The sequence below is a fragment of the Hemiscyllium ocellatum genome, chromosome 18, assembly GCF_020745735.1.
Source record: "Hemiscyllium ocellatum isolate sHemOce1 chromosome 18, sHemOce1.pat.X.cur, whole genome shotgun sequence".
NCBI lineage: Eukaryota > Metazoa > Chordata > Chondrichthyes > Orectolobiformes > Hemiscylliidae > Hemiscyllium > Hemiscyllium ocellatum.
The window spans coordinates 22,581,725-22,598,748 of NC_083418.1; the positions used below are offsets into that span (position 1 = coordinate 22,581,725).

At 39.2% G+C, this 17,024-nt stretch overlaps 1 protein-coding gene across 3 annotated transcripts in view; it reads left to right on the top strand.

Moving 5' to 3' along the window:
- atg13 (ATG13 autophagy related 13 homolog (S. cerevisiae)) overlaps positions 1 to 17,024 on the top strand; it is an 87,248-nt gene that overhangs the window by 15,637 nt on the left and 54,587 nt on the right. For all 3 annotated transcript variants that reach the window (XM_060838420.1, XM_060838418.1, XM_060838419.1), the window contains exons 2-6: positions 3,630 to 3,710; positions 6,703 to 6,783; positions 7,178 to 7,297; positions 14,029 to 14,075; positions 14,374 to 14,514. In XM_060838420.1, coding sequence (XP_060694403.1) covers positions 3,642 to 3,710; positions 6,703 to 6,783; positions 7,178 to 7,297; positions 14,029 to 14,075; positions 14,374 to 14,514 — 458 coding nt within the window. In that variant the 5' untranslated portion in view covers positions 3,630 to 3,641. The remainder of the gene's footprint in view (positions 1 to 3,629; positions 3,711 to 6,702; positions 6,784 to 7,177; positions 7,298 to 14,028; positions 14,076 to 14,373; positions 14,515 to 17,024) is intronic.

Sequence of the window (17,024 nt, forward strand, 5' to 3'; positions counted from 1 at the left end):
ATGATTGGAAGACCGCTGTTGTAACCCCATTGTTCAAGAAAGGATCAAGACAAAAGATGGAAAATTATAGGCCAATTAGCCTAACCACAGTTGTTGGTAAAATTCTAGACTCCATCGTTAAGGATGAGGTTTCTAAATTCTTGGAAGAGCAGGGTCGGATTAGAACAAGTCAATGTGGATTTAGTAAGGGGAGGTCGTGCCTGACAGACCTGTTAGAATTCTTTGAAGAGGTGTCAAGTAGGTTAGACCAGGGAAACCCAGTGGATGTGGTCTATATAGACTTCCAAAAGGTCTTTGATAAGGTGCCACATGGGAGGCTGCTGAGTAAGGTGAGGGCCCATGGTGTTCGAGGTGAGCTACTGGCATGGATTGAGGATTGGCTGTCTGACAGAAGGCAGAGAGTTGGGATAAGAGGTTCTTTTTTGGAATGGCAGGCGGTGACAAGCGGTGTCCCGCAGGGTTCAGTGTTGGGGCCGCAGCTGTTCATGTTATATATTAATGATCTGGATGAAGGGACTGAGGGCATTCTAGCGAAGTTTGCTGATGATACGAAGATAGGTGGTCAGGCAGGTAGTACTGAGGAAGTGGGGAGGCTGCAGAAGGATCTTGACAGTTTGGGAGAGTAGTCAAGGAAATGGCTGATGAAGTTCAATGTGAGCAAATGCGAGGTCTTGCACTTTGGAAAAAAGAATACAAGCATGGACTACTTTCTAAACGGTGAGAAAATTCATAAAGCCAAAGTACAAAGGGATCTGGGAGTGCTAGTCAAGGATTCTCTAAAAGTAAACATGCAGGTTGAGTCCGTGATTAAGAAAGTGAATGCAATGTTGTCACTTATCTCAAGAGGGTTGGAATATAAAAGCACTGTTGTGCTACTGAGACTTTATAAAGCTCTGGTTAGGCCCCATTTGGAGTACTGTGTCCAGTTTTGGGCCTCACACCTCAGGAGGGACATACTGGCACTGGAGCGTGTCCAGTGGAGATTCACACGGATGATCCCTGGAATGGTAGGTCTAACATACGAGGAACGGCTGAGGATTCTGGGATAGTATTCATTGGAGTTTAGAAGGTTAAGGGGAGATCTTATAGAAACTTACAAGATAATACATGGCTTGGAAAGGGTGGACGCTAAGAAATTGTTTTCATTAGGCGAGGAGACTAGGACCCGTGGACAAATTAGAGGGGGTAAATTCAGAACAGAAATGCGGAGACATTTCTTCAGCCAGAGAGTGTGGGCCTGTGGAATTCATTACCGCGGAGTGCAGTGGAGGTCGGGACGCTAAATGTCTTCAAGGCAGAGATTGATAAATTCTTGATGTCACAAGGAATTAAGGGCTACGAGGAGAATGCGGGTAAGTGGAGTTGAAATGCCTATCAGTCATGATTAAATGGCGGAGTGGACTCGATGGGCCGAATGGCCTTACTTCCACTCCTATGTCTTATGGTCTTATATGGACTTCAGGAAAGCGTTCAACAAGCTTCCCTATGGGACACTGGCTAGCAAGGTTAGATCTCAACGGAATGCAAGAAGAACTAACCATTTGGATACAGAACTGGTTCAAAGGTAGAAGACAGAGGGTGGTGGTGGAGGGTTGTTTTTCAGACTGGAGGCCTGTGACCAGTGGAGTGCCACAAGGATCGGTGCTTTTCGATAATAAATCGGTAATTTATATAAATAATTTGGATGGATGCATGAAAGGTATAGTTAGTAAGTTTGCAGATGACACCAAAATTGGAGGTGTAGTGGACAGTGAAATGGTTACCTCAGATTACAAAAGAAATCTTGTTCAGATGGGCCAATGGCCTGAGAAGTGGCAGATGGAGTTTAATTCCGATAACTGCGAGGTGCTGCATTTTGGGAAATCAAGTCTTAACAGGACTTATACACTTAATGGTAAAGTCCTAGGGAGTGTTGCTGAACAAAGAGACCTTGGAGTGCAGGTTGATAGCTCCTTGAAAGTGGAGTCAAAGGTAGATAGGATAGTGAAGAAGGCGTTTGGTATGCTTTCCTTTATCGGTCAGAGTATTGAATACAGGAGTTGGGAGGTCATGTTGCGGCTGTACAGGACATTGGTTCAGCCAGAGTTGGAATATTGCGTGCAATTCTGATGTCCTTCCTATCTGAAAGATGTTGTGAAACTTGAAAGGGTTCAGAAAAGATTCACAAGGATGTTGTCAGGGTTAGAGGATTTGAGCTATAGGGTGATGCTGAACAGGTTAGGGCTGTTTTCCCTTGAGCATCGGAGGCTGAGGGGTGACCCCTTATAGAGATTTACAAAATTATGAGTGGCATGGATAAAATAAATAGACAGAATCTTTTCCCTGGGGTCAGGGAGTCGAGAACTAGAGGGCATAAGGTTCAGGTGAGAAGGGAAAGATATAAAAAAAGACTTAAGGGGCAACGTTTTCACACAGAGGGTGGTACGTGTATGGAATGAGCTACCAGAGGAAGTGGTGGAGGCTGGTACAATTGCAACATTTAGGAGGCATCTGGATGCATATATTAATAGGAAGGGTTTGGAGGGATATGGGCCTGGTGCTGGCAGGTGGAACTAGATTGGGTTGGGATATCTGGTCGACATGGGTGGGTTGAACCAAAGTGTCATAGAGATGTACAGCATGAAAACAGACCCTTCAGCAAGCTTCCCTTCAACAAAGCTGTTCAGCTCTGCACGTTCTCCCCATGTCTGCGTGGGTTTTCTCCAGGTGCTCCGGTTTCCTCCCATAGTCCAAAGATGTGCAGGTCAGGTGAATTGACCATGCTAAATTGCCCGGAGTGTTAGGTAAATGTAGGGGAATGGGTGGGTGGGTTGCGCTTCGATGGGTCGGTGTGAACTTGTTGGGCCGAAGGGCCTGTTTCCACACTAAGTAATCTAAAAAATCTAATCTACACAACTCTGGACAGATGAGTTTCAAACCCAGACCATCTGGCTCAGAGGTAGGGACGCTTCAACTACCCCTCAAGAACACTACCAAGAGGAAATAAAGCTCTGTATCCCCTGCATTGCACACCTCTCTATCTCTATCCATACTGTGTATACATCCTTTATCCCCATACTGAGTATACATCCCATCTGCAATACCTTTAGCAAGGTAAATAAGTTCACCAAAAGCTTGTGTTTCGAAGAAAATTAGTAAACTGTTCCCACCTTGAGCATCTACTGCATGTTCAAATTTCTCTATAGTAAAGTAAAATAATGCAACGTGAATAATTAAGATTTGAGGAAGGAAGGGAGGGAAGACCAAAACTTACATATTGAAAGTTGATGCGCAAACTATTTTACAAATTCATATATACACGGCCGATGCACTTTAAATTTGCTTGTTACGTATTTATGTATTAATTGCTCAAGTAAACCTTCTATGTTATGGCAATGAGTAAACTTCCCCCTTTATCTCTTTATGGAATTGTTGTAAATGAAACCACAATCCATTGCATGAATGACCTGTGACCAATGTCACAGAGTAGTAGTGAGTCAAATTCAAAATAAATAACTCATTCTTTAGTTTTTACTTGTTCGAGGGGAATTCATCGAGGTGCTCTTGTAAACATTTATAGTAGTTACCAAAGGGAAATTGTTTGAGCATTTTCAAATAGTGCAACTTTTTATTTTCTGTTTTTCCTTTAGATTTTTTTCGCCATGGAAGGTGAACTGAGCCCTCAGGATAAGAAGGATCTGGATAAGTTCATTAAGTTCTTTGCCCTGAAGGTACAAATCTCCACATATGATACTGATTTAACATGAAATGAAAGGGAACATGTTAAGAAATGCAAATCTTTTAATTTATGCAAGACAAACTAAGCTTTGTCATAGTTTTAATTTCAGGTGATATAATTTCTCTTTCCTAGCGATGTATATCAGGTCTCTCAGCAGTTGCTTTTATTGTAATCTACCCTCAGTGGTTCAAAACCACCTTTTTGACATTTGCCTTTTTTTTACAGAAGTATATGCTAAAGAGGTTAAATGCTCACTCGTAATGAAACACTTTATAGAATTGTTGTAATTTAAAAACTGAGGTGCCAACATTTGTGGGCAATGACTCACTAATACATATGATTGTCCACCTAGGAAATTCTGTGTCACTGGCCATGGGTTCTGTGGGTCCTTGCATAGCTGGTGAGCTCAATCCTAGAGCCGCATCTCCAATCACAAATTTTGGCAGGTATCTCCGAGCGGTGGAATTGGTCCATGGTTTTGAGGTCACTGGTGTTCCTTTCTCCGGTTCTCTTTCAGTACTTGCTCATGCTGATGGGTGTTCTCTAAGAATTGTGTCTCTTCTTCGAGAAGTTTTATCCAAGCTTTTTCTGAAGAAACATCTTTCATGTGTTGACATCTATGTTTCATTTCTTCAGAGAAGACTTCAGGAATCTTTTAAATAGTTGCTTTGTCCTTCTCTCATTTGAGTGCCTTTCTTGACCTGGACGGAATATCTGCTTTGGCAGTCAGAACGTTGGCATTACTGGCTAGCAGAGTTGGTTTCGGATGATCATGGCCTTTGGTGCTACCAGGTGGTTCAAGGATGCTGATGTTAATCTACCTGTCTACCCAGCTGATACAGAGGATTTGTCTCCAACAACATTGATAGTACTTGTCAAGGGCCTTGAAGTGGCATCTGTATGTTGTCCAATGTTCAGAGCCACATAGATGAGTTGGAAGGGTGACTGCTTTATGCCGTAAACAAGGATGTTGATATCAGCACAGAAATCATTGTTGTCAAAGACATGTCCTTAGGCGCCCAAAAGCAGCACTTGCAAATTAGATGTGGTTGAATTTCTACATCGATGTCAACCTTAGATTAGAGGTAGCTTCCTATCACAGGAAATATTCAATGTTTAATAGGAATTATCCTTTGATCTTAATGGAGGCATGGCCCAGAACTTGTCACTATTATTGAGGTTGAGACTAATAGTTCGGAATACTTCCATAAAGGTGTTAAATGAGACTTGGAGTCTCTTTGAAAAGAACAGATATGATATCATCATACAGAAGTTCCACGAGTGAGGTCAGTATCATTTTTCTTCTTGGATCTTAACTGGTTGAGATTGAAAAGTTGTTCATCCATCCTGTAGACCATGTCCATCTCACTGAGAAGCTTAGTGTTGACTAGATGAAGAACAGTGGTGTTGATGATGAAGAAAGGGGTGGGGAAAATGGCACTTCCCTGCTAATCCCTGTCTTGACCTCAAAGAATTCCTTTAGTGAGGACCATTGCCAACATCTTGTCATTGGAGGAGACGGGGGATGTTATGAATTTCTCTGGCTTGCCAGATTTTGACAGAGACTGCCTTTGATTTTCTGGAGTGACTGAGTCAAAAGCCTTGGTCAGATTAATGAAGGCCACCTGGAGTGCTGGGTGATATTTGTGGCATATCCTTTGGAGTTGCTGAGGATGAAAATCATGTCCATTGTCTACAGTTTGTTTGGAAGTCACAGTGGCTTTCAGGAATGATCTCCTCAAAAACTTTAACTAGAAACTAAGGAAAAAAATTACCTCAGTGTCAAATACTACAAAATAGACCAATGATTTGCAACTCAACCAACTACTTTTAAGTTACCTTCAATCCTAGCATGAAACACAGAGCATAGCAAATACTTAAAGTATAACATATGTTTACAAACATTGAGAAAGCATGTCACAAGAGAGCGGCACAGTGGCTCAGTGGTTAGCACTGCTGCCTCACAGCACCAGGGTCCCAGGTTCGATTCCAGCCTCAAGTGACTGTGTGGAGTTTGCACATTCTCCCTGTGTCTGCATGGATTTCCTCCAGGTGCTTCGGTTTCCTCCCACAATCCAAAGATGTGCAGGTTAGGTGAATTGGCCATGCTAATGAGGGAAATGAGTCTGGGTGGGTTACTCTTCGGAGGGTTGGTGTGGATTGGCTGGGCCGGAGAGCCTGTTTCCACACTGTAGGGAATCTAATCTAAAAAAAAGTCACCTTAGAATGGGAAGTATATTTGTAGATTGAAGACTAGAATTTTTATTAATGGCCAGCTTCTGTTTCTGACCAACACACATTTATTTGCATCACTTGATTTTGTTTTTAACACAGTCAAATAATGTTCTGAGACTGCTTGTTGAATGATCAACTGCTATTCAAAAGGTAGATTCTCCTTTTGGTTTGATAGATGAGTGCTCAGCAAAAAGGGGAAAAGAACAAAGAACAGAATTGTTTCAAGCTAATTGTCCATTAAATCCATTTTTGATTTGAGATTTCAAACAGCCAATTTAACATTCCAAACACATTCACAATCACAGTGGATAAACATTACTGCTAAGACTATTAAAATGCAATTTTTTTAACACTATGAAAATATAGTATAAGCATTGTGGCAGTGTGACTACATGAACCCTCTTTCACATGATCTTCTTTTAATGACCTATTATTGGGTGTTCTTAATGTGGCAACTTTTAAATGTAAATCTGTAGCTCATAGATTGGTTTAAAACTTTATTTGTTGGCTTTTTTTTGTTAATTATTGTATTCTGTTAAGGTTTGTGTAGAGAGAAGGTGAAAATGAATTAGATTTTATTATTCCTCTTTCCCCACCTCAGGAGTCAGAATTGTAAATTACTTTGCTTCTAAATTATAAAGTTTATCTTAAGTAAAATGTTAACCCATTGTTCCTAATGTTGGACATAACAAAATTACTCTATTCTTGGTGATACCTGTGTGTCAATAAAGTCACTGAATATTTTGCAGACAGTCCAGGTAATTGTGCAAGCACGGCTTGGAGAAAAGATATGTACCCGTTCGTCGTCCTCTCCTACGGGCTCAGACTGGGTAAGAAAACTAGCCTCCCTCACTTCCCAATTTTCTGCCCTACTTTCCCATGCTGTCCTTCATAAACTTGTACAAATAATTTACTTATAAGTCTAGGCTGAATGTTTTGGTAAACTATTGACTGATTGTGGAGGATCGGTCTTTCATTCAAGCCTGCCTCGTATTCTTACCCATTATCTGTACCTTTTTTACTTTTACTTCCCTGTGATAGTTACACAATAGTAGTCACGGTCAGAAACCTTGTGTGTTTTTATTGTGCGGTCTTTCACACACGCACATCCATGTACATCAATATACCCAGTTCAGAGTCACATTACTGCCTCAGTCTTTATTTCTAATTATTGTGCATGTAACTTCTGATTTTTATGTAAATTCATTCATGTTCCTGTTACAGTTTAACCTTGCAATAAAAGACATACCAGAAGTCACCCATGAGGCTAAAAAAGCACTGGCAGGCCAACTACCTGGAATTGGACGGTCAATGTGTGTGGAAATCTCTCTCAAGACGTCTGAGGTAAAGATCTGAATTTACTTTAATGAGTCATAAATATTTGTATACCATTCATCTCCTTTTCCAAGCTTTCTTTCATAACTCCTGGACTATCAATATTTTATGAGTATCAGTGCTGAGCTGCAATTTCATTATCTTATACTTCCAGTTATTCAGCAAATGGAGGATAGGTGGGTTCCATTTTGGTAAATAATTGAGACTTTACTCTGGTGGTTACTGTAATTCCTAAAGCTTTCCACAGAATAAATTTTGACTAGCTTGCTTGCAGTTTTGCTGTCAATAGTTGTAACTAGTTGTTTTCTGTTCTTCTCTTAAAATTATTGATTTGATTTGTGACACCTGATTCCATAAGCACCGCCAATTTTCACATCTATAGTCACCACGCAGCCAGCAATCTTCCATATTAGGGCTGCATTTAATCTCTCTCACAGCAGTGCCATACATGATTTGTTTTATAATCTAGTTTTAACATTAGTCAAACACCTAAGTACCTTATTTAAATTGGACATGAGAATGCCTTCAATAAGGTTACTGCTACAAAATAATCAGTAATCAACCTGAATCCCTTGGGCTATATTTGATTTCCAAGTCTTAGTAATCCTGCCCTTTTGACAAAGGCACACCTTCCCTGTTTTAAAGTACTTTTTATTTTCTCACTTTTTTCATTTTAATTTTAATATAATGATGTTACACATTTTGTGTTCACACTTAGCAAATAAATTGTTCTTTTCTCCATCAGTTCAAAGTCTTCTTGATGCCATTTCCTCTTTAGTTCTCATTCACATTGTCACTATGTCATCTTATCCTCAAACTTAATTAATTCTTAACCATGTGTTGTTTAATTTTGCCCTCTAGCTTAGATCTTGCGATTGGTGTGTATATGTTGTTTGTCCTTTTCCTGTGCAGCAAATCAGGTTAAGGTTAGTTTTCTGCCAAGGCCTTCTCGGGTCCTGTTCTCATTTTGATGCTACTGCCCATTTGGTTGAACAATTTAAAAGTTGAGGTTGTGTGTTGCTGTTAAGTAATGCTTGTGTTGTACTTCTGAATTCAGAGATAAATATTTTCATTTGGTTCAAGGTCAAAGACCACTTTTCTAAATGAGAGTCCATTGTTTATGAGTTAGAATATGCCTTTATTTGACCAATATCCAGATAATAAGAAGCCCAGAAATCAAACAAAACCCACACCATCTATTTCAAGTGTCTTTAATAATCACAATTTTTGATTGTGAGTTTTGGAATCCAACTAAGATTTACACAATATACCAGCAAACAGATTTACAGGTATTCCTCCTGCAGTGTTTTGAAAAAAACCTGTAGTCATATATGCATCTTGTTGCAAGGTGTGTGATTTATATATTTTAATATAGTTTATTTTAGATTTTGAATTAGTGGCACATGGGTTTTCTGTGTCTGGTATTTAATGATTAAATAGTGATTAAATGGTGATTTACTTTAAAATTCAGCATTAGTGAGAGACTTTCTGGAGAGTAATAGGATTTTGTTTCCACTGGAGAGTTTACAGGCAAAGTAAATTATATACTACATTATACTTTCAGATAGAAGACTCTGAAAACATTTTTTTGGGCTTGAGGGAAACATCCACAACTTGAAACAAATTGAGGCTGTTTGCAGAAGTCTACACTGAAGTTGAATGTGTAAAACAGTTGCTCCTAAGGAAGAGTGGTAGTTTAAAGCTGTTACGAGAGAGGCATCTCAGTGTAAGGACTCTCAAGACATGGCATTGAAGCCACAGTTAACTTAAGCCCTATTGATGTGAAAGAGGGTGAAATTCTCTGTGCTATGAGTATTGTAAAGGAGTTTTGTTGGGTTAATGTAATTGTATTTTATCATGTGTTTTGAAATCTTCAAATTTGTCTTGTATGTAAATAGTTTGCTTTATTCTATTTTATCTTTACATGCATAACAAACTTCTATTTTATTGTTAAACCCAAATCTGCAACATTGAGTGTTTGTATGTCAATGAAAAAGACCACTCTATTAAAAGCAAAAAGGAAAACATGATCTATCAAGCCAGATTTCTTCCTCCCACGACAGACTTGTCCAGTAATAATTTCAGTTGGGATTATAACAGCATAAAAGCTTTAATATAAAGGATCCTTTGTAATAACCTTGCATAGAAACTTAACCTAACTTTGCAAGAGCTTTTGCTTGTCTATCTTTATCTCTAGTAGCAGAAGACTTGCTGAATTGCTGTAGGTCAAACTTCTGTATGCTTAAAAGGTTCACAGGAATGAAGAGAATTGAACATATAATTCAAATTAATAGTACACAATGTAAATGCTTCAAAGATGAGCTTTGGAAGAACTTTTTTGTTAATTTGAATTGAATTGTCCCTTCCTGAGAATAACATAATTGGTCTAAACGTGAGAAATTAGAAGGCATTACCTCATCTAAGAACACCCATGCACTATTGCTGGAAGAGTTCAATTACAAATTAGTGCATTGGAAAAATGAACAAAGCAGGCAGCTAATTCTTTACTTGCCAATGCCTTTGAAATTACCTTTCATGTACTAAATCATAACAAGTATTTCTGAAAGATAGTTGACACTAATTAACTTCTGAAATAAGTTTCCTAATACTGATTTAAAATGCATGAAATTATTGTCTGGATTTCTGAAGTGCTGAGTTGGCTGTAAAGGTTTTGGGCAGTTCTGAGGACATGAAAGGTGGATACCACTTACATTAGAAACTTTATGCAGATTGCTACCTATTTTTCACTCCCAATATTGAATCTATCCCTCCATGTTTGGATCAATTGAAAAACTATTCTGGGACTTCAATGGCCACTGTTAAAATGGCTTGTAGTGCCAACACTGAATTCTGAGGGACAGAGCTGTTAGACCAGAGCAGCACCAAGAGGAGCAGTCCTGACCACTCCACCCATTGATGTCACATTGTCTACAGTAATAGAAATAGAATAGCCTGCTGTGCAGTCATCATAAAAATAATGAGTTCCACTGTGGCAATCCTCAGCCAAGTAAAATAGAACAGATCCAGCATCCAAAAACAGACTTATAATGTGTTGTTTACCATGACCACAAACAGAGTTTTGCGCCACCACAACCTGAATTGATTGACTGACTTTTGCTCCTTAGTTGCCAACAGGTAATTAATTCTGATTTGAGCTGCCAGCGGAAATTGTTGAGGCAGGTACATTTAACAATAGTTAAAAGGACTTCGACAAAATGCAAGGATAGAAAAGGTGGAGACGGATATGGAGAAAGTGAGGATTGCAGATGCTGGAGATCAGAGTCAAAGAGTGTGGTGTTGGAAAAGCACAGCAGGTCGGGCAGCATCCAAGGAGCAGGAGAATTGATGTTTCAGGCATAAGCCCTTCATCAGAAATGAGGCTTGTGAGCCAAGGGGGATAAGGGCCATGTGCAGAGAAATGGGGTTAGTGTAGGTGGATATTTTGATCAACATGGATCAGTTTGAGCCAAAGGGCTTGTCTCCATGCTGTAGGACTTTATGACTCTAAGAGATTCACTTGATCCCAGTTATCTATAGCTGAAATATACCTCCTTGTTCTTGATCAGAGCCTCAAAATCTTTATTTATCCATTGTTCCCTATACTGACCAGCCTTAACCTTCGCTCTAACAGTAACATATTGCCTCTGATCTCATGTTTTCTCACTTTTAAAAACTTCCCACTTAGTAATCATCCCTTTACCTGCAAACAGTCTACTCCAATCAACTTTTGAAAGTTCCTATCTCATACCATTAAAGTTGGCCTCCAGTTAAAAATTTTAATTTTTATACAAGATTTGATCACTTTCCGTAATTATTTTAAAACTTATAGAATTATGATTACTAGTCCCAAAATGCTCACCAGCTAGCACTTCAGTCACTTGCCCTGCCTTATTTCCTAAGAGATCACGTTTTGCTCCTTCTCTAGTAGATACATCTACATATTGATAAAGAAAATTTTGAACGCATTTACCAAATTGTTCTCCATCCAAGCCCTTAACATTATGGCAATCCCTTACTACAACCCTATTATTCTTGCGCTGAGATATCTGAGATGACTGACATATTTGCTCCTCTGTTTCCCGCTGTCTATTTAGGGGTCTATAGTACAATCTGTTCTTGTGGTGAAGATGCATCCATTGTGCTGTTGGTTAGGAAGTTCCAAGGTTTTGGCCCAGCAGCAATGAAGGAACAGCGACAAATTCCTAAGATAGGATGGAGTAAACTTGGAGGTCATGGAGTTCTCCCAAGCTGTCTTTATCTTTTGAGGTGCTAGTGGTCATGGTTTATGAGTTAATGTTATGAAAGGTTTGGTGGGCTGTTGCAATGCATCTTGGATATTGCTGATATACAAAACAAATCTTGTGGTGGGAATGAATTATTAAGCTATTGAATGGGGCCTGAATTATATTAATTATTATATTTGTATAGTGTTTTGGAACTGTAGTTATTCAGCCAAGTGCTGCACCACACTTCCGGCTCGTGCTTTGTATTTGATAGAAGAGCTTTTAGGGAATCAGGTGTTGATTCATGCACTGCAAAATTTGCAGAATCTGACCTGCTCTTGCTGTTGAAGCATTTATGTGACTTGTCCAGTCAACTTTCTTGTCAGTGGTGACCCCTAGTGTATTGTTGTTTGGAGGTAATGTCAAAGAAGGAGATGGTCATTCTCAGACATTTTGTGTGGCATGAATGTTGCTTGACCACTTGGTCCAAGCATGAATGTTATTCAGATGTTGCTGTAAGTGTCATGGACTATTTCATTAACTGAAGAATAGTAGATGGAATTGAAACATTAGCAACCGTTTCTACTTCCAACTTTGGGGAAAAAAAACATAATTGCTGAAGCTGGCTGACAATCTCTTGAGAAACTCCTGCAGTTATGATCTGATTGATTTCCAGTAAGCACCAAAGAGATTCCTGTACTTGGTATGATACCAAGCCAGTAGAGAAGAGAGGAGGTTACAGGGTGTCTTGATAGATAGACTTACAAATTTCAACAAGATAGCAGAGAACAGATTGAAACAATGAGTTTCATGTATTTAAGAGATCTAGACAGAAGAGAGACAGTTACAAGATTTCAGACCATGAACAGTGGAAAGCTATTTCTATGTAGAATGCTGCAATATCCATTTCAACTTGTGTTGTCAGGGTGCATAGACTTTGCATTTGGGGTCATCAGCAGCTTCTTGTCACAGAGACTGAACTGATTTGGCAGAATACGTTTGGTGTATCGACTCATGCAAAACCAGCATGCTATTGGCAGAACTGAGCAATTCTGCATTCAACAGGTCCAGTCAAAATCTGTAATCCTGCCATATCTAATTTAGAGCAATTAGCAGGAAAAGGAGCTGGCTCCATGAAAAAGGTACAGCTGAATTGTTTGCACCCATCTGCAGTCAGATTTGCTGAGTGAATGATCCATTTCTGCTTTCTCCTGAGGTTTCCCCCTTTCTCACCTCTTCACTGAAGCCAAGCTTAAGCGAATGACACTATTAATGGCACAGTGCTAATGTCACTAGGCTAGTAATAGAGTGGCCTAGGCTAATACTTTGTGGACACTGTTTTAAATCCCACCTTGGTGACTGGTTGAATTTGAATTCAGTTAGTTATTTTGAAATATATGGCTTGTCCCAGAAAAGCTGATCATTACAACTATAATTAATTATGACTATAAAAAATGATGGTCATCTAGTTCACTAAAGTACTTTAAAAAGCAAAATATTCTGGCCTATGTGTCACCCCAGACCCTTAGCAATGTGGGTCACTCTTAACTGCTCTCAAGAGCATTTAGAGATACATAATATTTGCTGGCCTTACCTTCAAATAAAAGAAAACATGCATAATAGTTCTGTATGCCCCAGGCCAATCTTGCTACTCCAGGTCATTGCTATATGTATCCAACAGGGATCCATCCTCAGCTGAATAAACCTGAGGTATCATTGCAGTATTATCATTGTTGCCTCCAAGCTGGATACATGTTCTTATTCCTTCAGGGGTATTGGATCAGGATCCTAGAATTCCCCATTTGTTGTTGTCGGAATATTATTCATACAAGCACTGCAGAAGTTTTAATGATCATCATTAATGTCCAAGAGATGTGTTGAATGGAGATACTAAATGCAGTTTATTTTTATCACTTGTGTCCAAGGGAAGTTTTGAAAACTTATAACAAAACAATTTTTTTTTTGTTTGCCAGCCGGCGATCTCCAACTAACTTGATTGATTTCCTGTAGTTTATTTCTAAGCCTGCTACTGCTTACTTGTAAATTGCTCTGTAAATTAGCTGAAAAGGACAAGCTCAGACCATAATTATGAGACAGGAATAATTACCATAGATCAGAATTACAATTAAATATAAATAATGAAGGGTATGAGTCTTTGCATAAAATTTGATAGTTGTTCAATGTTTCTTTTTAGTATCTATTATCAGCTTTGAGATTTTGGCAACAAATGTCACCATCTTCAACATTCAATAGCCTGTTTGAAAAGATGTATTTACTCCTGAGTTCTTTCTGTCTGTATTTCCTTCTTCCTTGTTTTTAATAGCACTGCTTCAAACCTACCTTTCTAACCAAGCTTCTGATCATCTTCTCTAATATGTTTCTGGCTCATATTAAATTTTGTTTTGTTTTACCCCTGTAAAGTCACTTGAGACAGTCACTAAATTAAAGGTGCTATATGAAAGCACGGTGTTGTTCTCGTACCTGTCAATTCTAAGATTCTTGCATATTTTGTGCCAGGGAGATTCAATGGAACTGGAAACATGGTGTTTGGAAATGAATGAAAAGTAAGTTTGCTCTTTTGTTTCATAATAATTTGGTGTAAATGCAAGTTATTTAAATAATAGAAAAGACTAGTTTTTTTTAACATGAATTGCACTAAAGATTCATATTATTGCGGTATTGATAGTGCAAGTTACACATTTAAGATGGACGTATGGTACTTCCCACACTTAATTTAGAATCTGGCAATCAGATTCCTAACAGTTTGATTTAAATATGTTACAAGTAGCAAAGGCAACAGAAACACATCCTCCATGTTGGGTTGTTTTGTTATTTCACAATTTCTGTTTGTGTTTCTTTTAGATGTGATAAAGAAATTAAGGTTTCTTACACTGTCTACAACAGACTGTCTTTGCTACTGAAATCACTCCTTGCAATCACAAGAGTGACACCTGCATATAAACTATCTAGAAAGCAGGGACATGACTATGTAATCCTGTACAGGTAAAAAATAATAACCTTTATCCTAATTTTACTTCCTATAATGTGTTTGTAGTTTTTAGTATATTTCACCTAATGAAAGCAAATTAACATGTAGAAAGGCTTACTTTCTTTTAAAGCACTTCCTGCAGAATTGACTGTCACTGGTAAGGCTGGCATTTATTGCCTTTCCTGTCATCTGAAAAGTTTGCTGGGGCATTTCATAGAAACAACTTTGCTTAGGAAAAGTTATAAGCCAAGCTCAGTAAGGACAATATGTTCTCTCTCTGAAAAGACATCCAGAGCCATACAACTAAAGTATTGTTACAACCCGGAAAGAAGCCATTAAGCCTAACCTATCTGTGCCAGCTGAATAAACTAGCTGCTGTCCTTTCTGCTCACACTTTCTTATATCTGAACCGTAGCCTTGCCAGTTCTTCATGTGCAGATTCAGTTTGTTTTAAATGAACTGAGGATCTCCAACTCTAAACTGGGCACCAACTCCAGACATATACCATCATCTGAGTGAAAACAAGTTCCCATTACATCTTGTGGGCTGAATGGCCTCCTCCTACTACTAGATATTTTCTCATCAACCTGTCGAGAGACATTATTACACACCTGTAAAACAGGTGGGACTTGAACGCAGGTCTCATGGCTTAGAAGTAGGAGTACTATCACCACAAGAGTACCTCTCTTGCTTCCATTTCTTACATTCAGGATCTTATTTAAAGTTAGTAAGTTTGCGGATGACTCCAAAATTGGTGGTATAGTGGATGGTGAGGAAGGTTATTAAGATTACAAAGGGATCTTGATCAGTTGTATTAATGGGCTGAGGAGTGGCAAATGGAGTTTAATTTGGATAAATGCAACATATTGCATTGTGTTATAACAAACAAGGCAGGACTTACACAATTAATGTTAGGGCCCTGGTTAATCTTGTCAAACAGAGACCTTGGGGTTCAGGTACATAGTTCCTTGAAAGCTGTGTATCAGGTAGACAGGGTGGTTAAGAAGGCATTTAGCACACTTGCCTACATTGCTCAGACCATTGAGTATAGGATTTGGGATGTCATGTTGAGGTTGTACAGGACGTTGGTGAGGCCACTCCTGGAGTACTGTATACAGTTATGGTTACCCTGCTATAGAAAGGATATTATTAAATTGGAGAGGTTCCAGAAAAGATTTACAAGCATGTGGCCAGGACTGAAGTGTTTGAGTTACAAAGTGAGGCTGGATAGGGTGGGACTTTTTTCCCTATAGATTAGATTAGATTACTTACGGTGTGGAAACAGGCCCTTCGGCCCAACAAGTCCACACCGACTCGCCGAAGCGCAACCCACCAATACCCCTACATTTACCCCTTACCTAACACTACGGGCAATTTAGCATGGCCAATTCATCTGACCCGCACATCTTTGGACTGTGGGAGGAAACCGGAGCACCCGGAGGAAACCCACGCAGACACGGGGAGAACGTGCAAACTCCACACAGTCGCCTGAGGCGGGAATTGAACCCAGGTCTCTGGCGCTGTGAGGTAGCAGTGCTAACCACTGTGCTACCGTGCCGCCCAAATGTAGGAGCTTGATCTTGTGGAGGTATATAACATCAGGAGGGACAAAGCTAAGGTCTTTTCCTTGGGTGGGGGGATTCAAAACGAGGGAGCATATTTTTAAGGTGAGAGGAAAAAGATTTAAAAAGGACCTGAGGGGCAACATCACACAGAGTATGGTTTGTGTGTGGAATGAACTGCCTGAGGAAGTGGTATGCAGATACAGTTACAACATTTAAAAGACATTTGGACAGGTAAATGAAAAGGAAAGGTTTAGAAGGATATGGGCCAAAATTCCAAGAAATTTTCTGCTGTGGGCTTGAGTCCCTGTAAAGTGTAGTGACGCACAGAATCCCCAAACCAATTTTATGTAGTTTCAGAAATGGGACTTGGTTATTTTGAGAAACTTGGTCAGCATAGACAAGTTGGACTTAAGGTTCTGTTTCGGTGCTACATGACTCTGACCCTGTCCCCTCTGTTCTTTCTACCAATCACCTTTAAATTTGTAATTCCCAGAAACTGATTGCTTTGCTAGGGGTGACAGGTCTTCCCTGTCCACTGTATCCAAACACCTCATTATTTTGCACACTTCAATTAAATCACCAATCCCCCTCCTCTATTGTAAGGAATATAAGTCCAACCATTTGATTGTTCCTCATAGCTGTGGAACCCTTTGAATACTTAGAACCATCCTACTGCTTCTTGCTTACTTTTTGTTTTAATAACACTAACTTTTTTCCCCAAATTTAACTGAAATCTTTCAAATTTTCAAACTGCTGTTGTGAAATTTGAACTCTTCTGAGGGTGATCTTTCGAGGCTTCTGATCACTGGTTCAATAACATTACCACTTCCCTTCTTATTTTTTCTTTTATATTTTGTTCAAATACTGGTAGAACATAGTACTGTTTTGGTCACTACTGAATTTTTAATGTCTTTTTTTTCTTAAATGTAAATCTACTTTGTATATAATTGGATGCATAG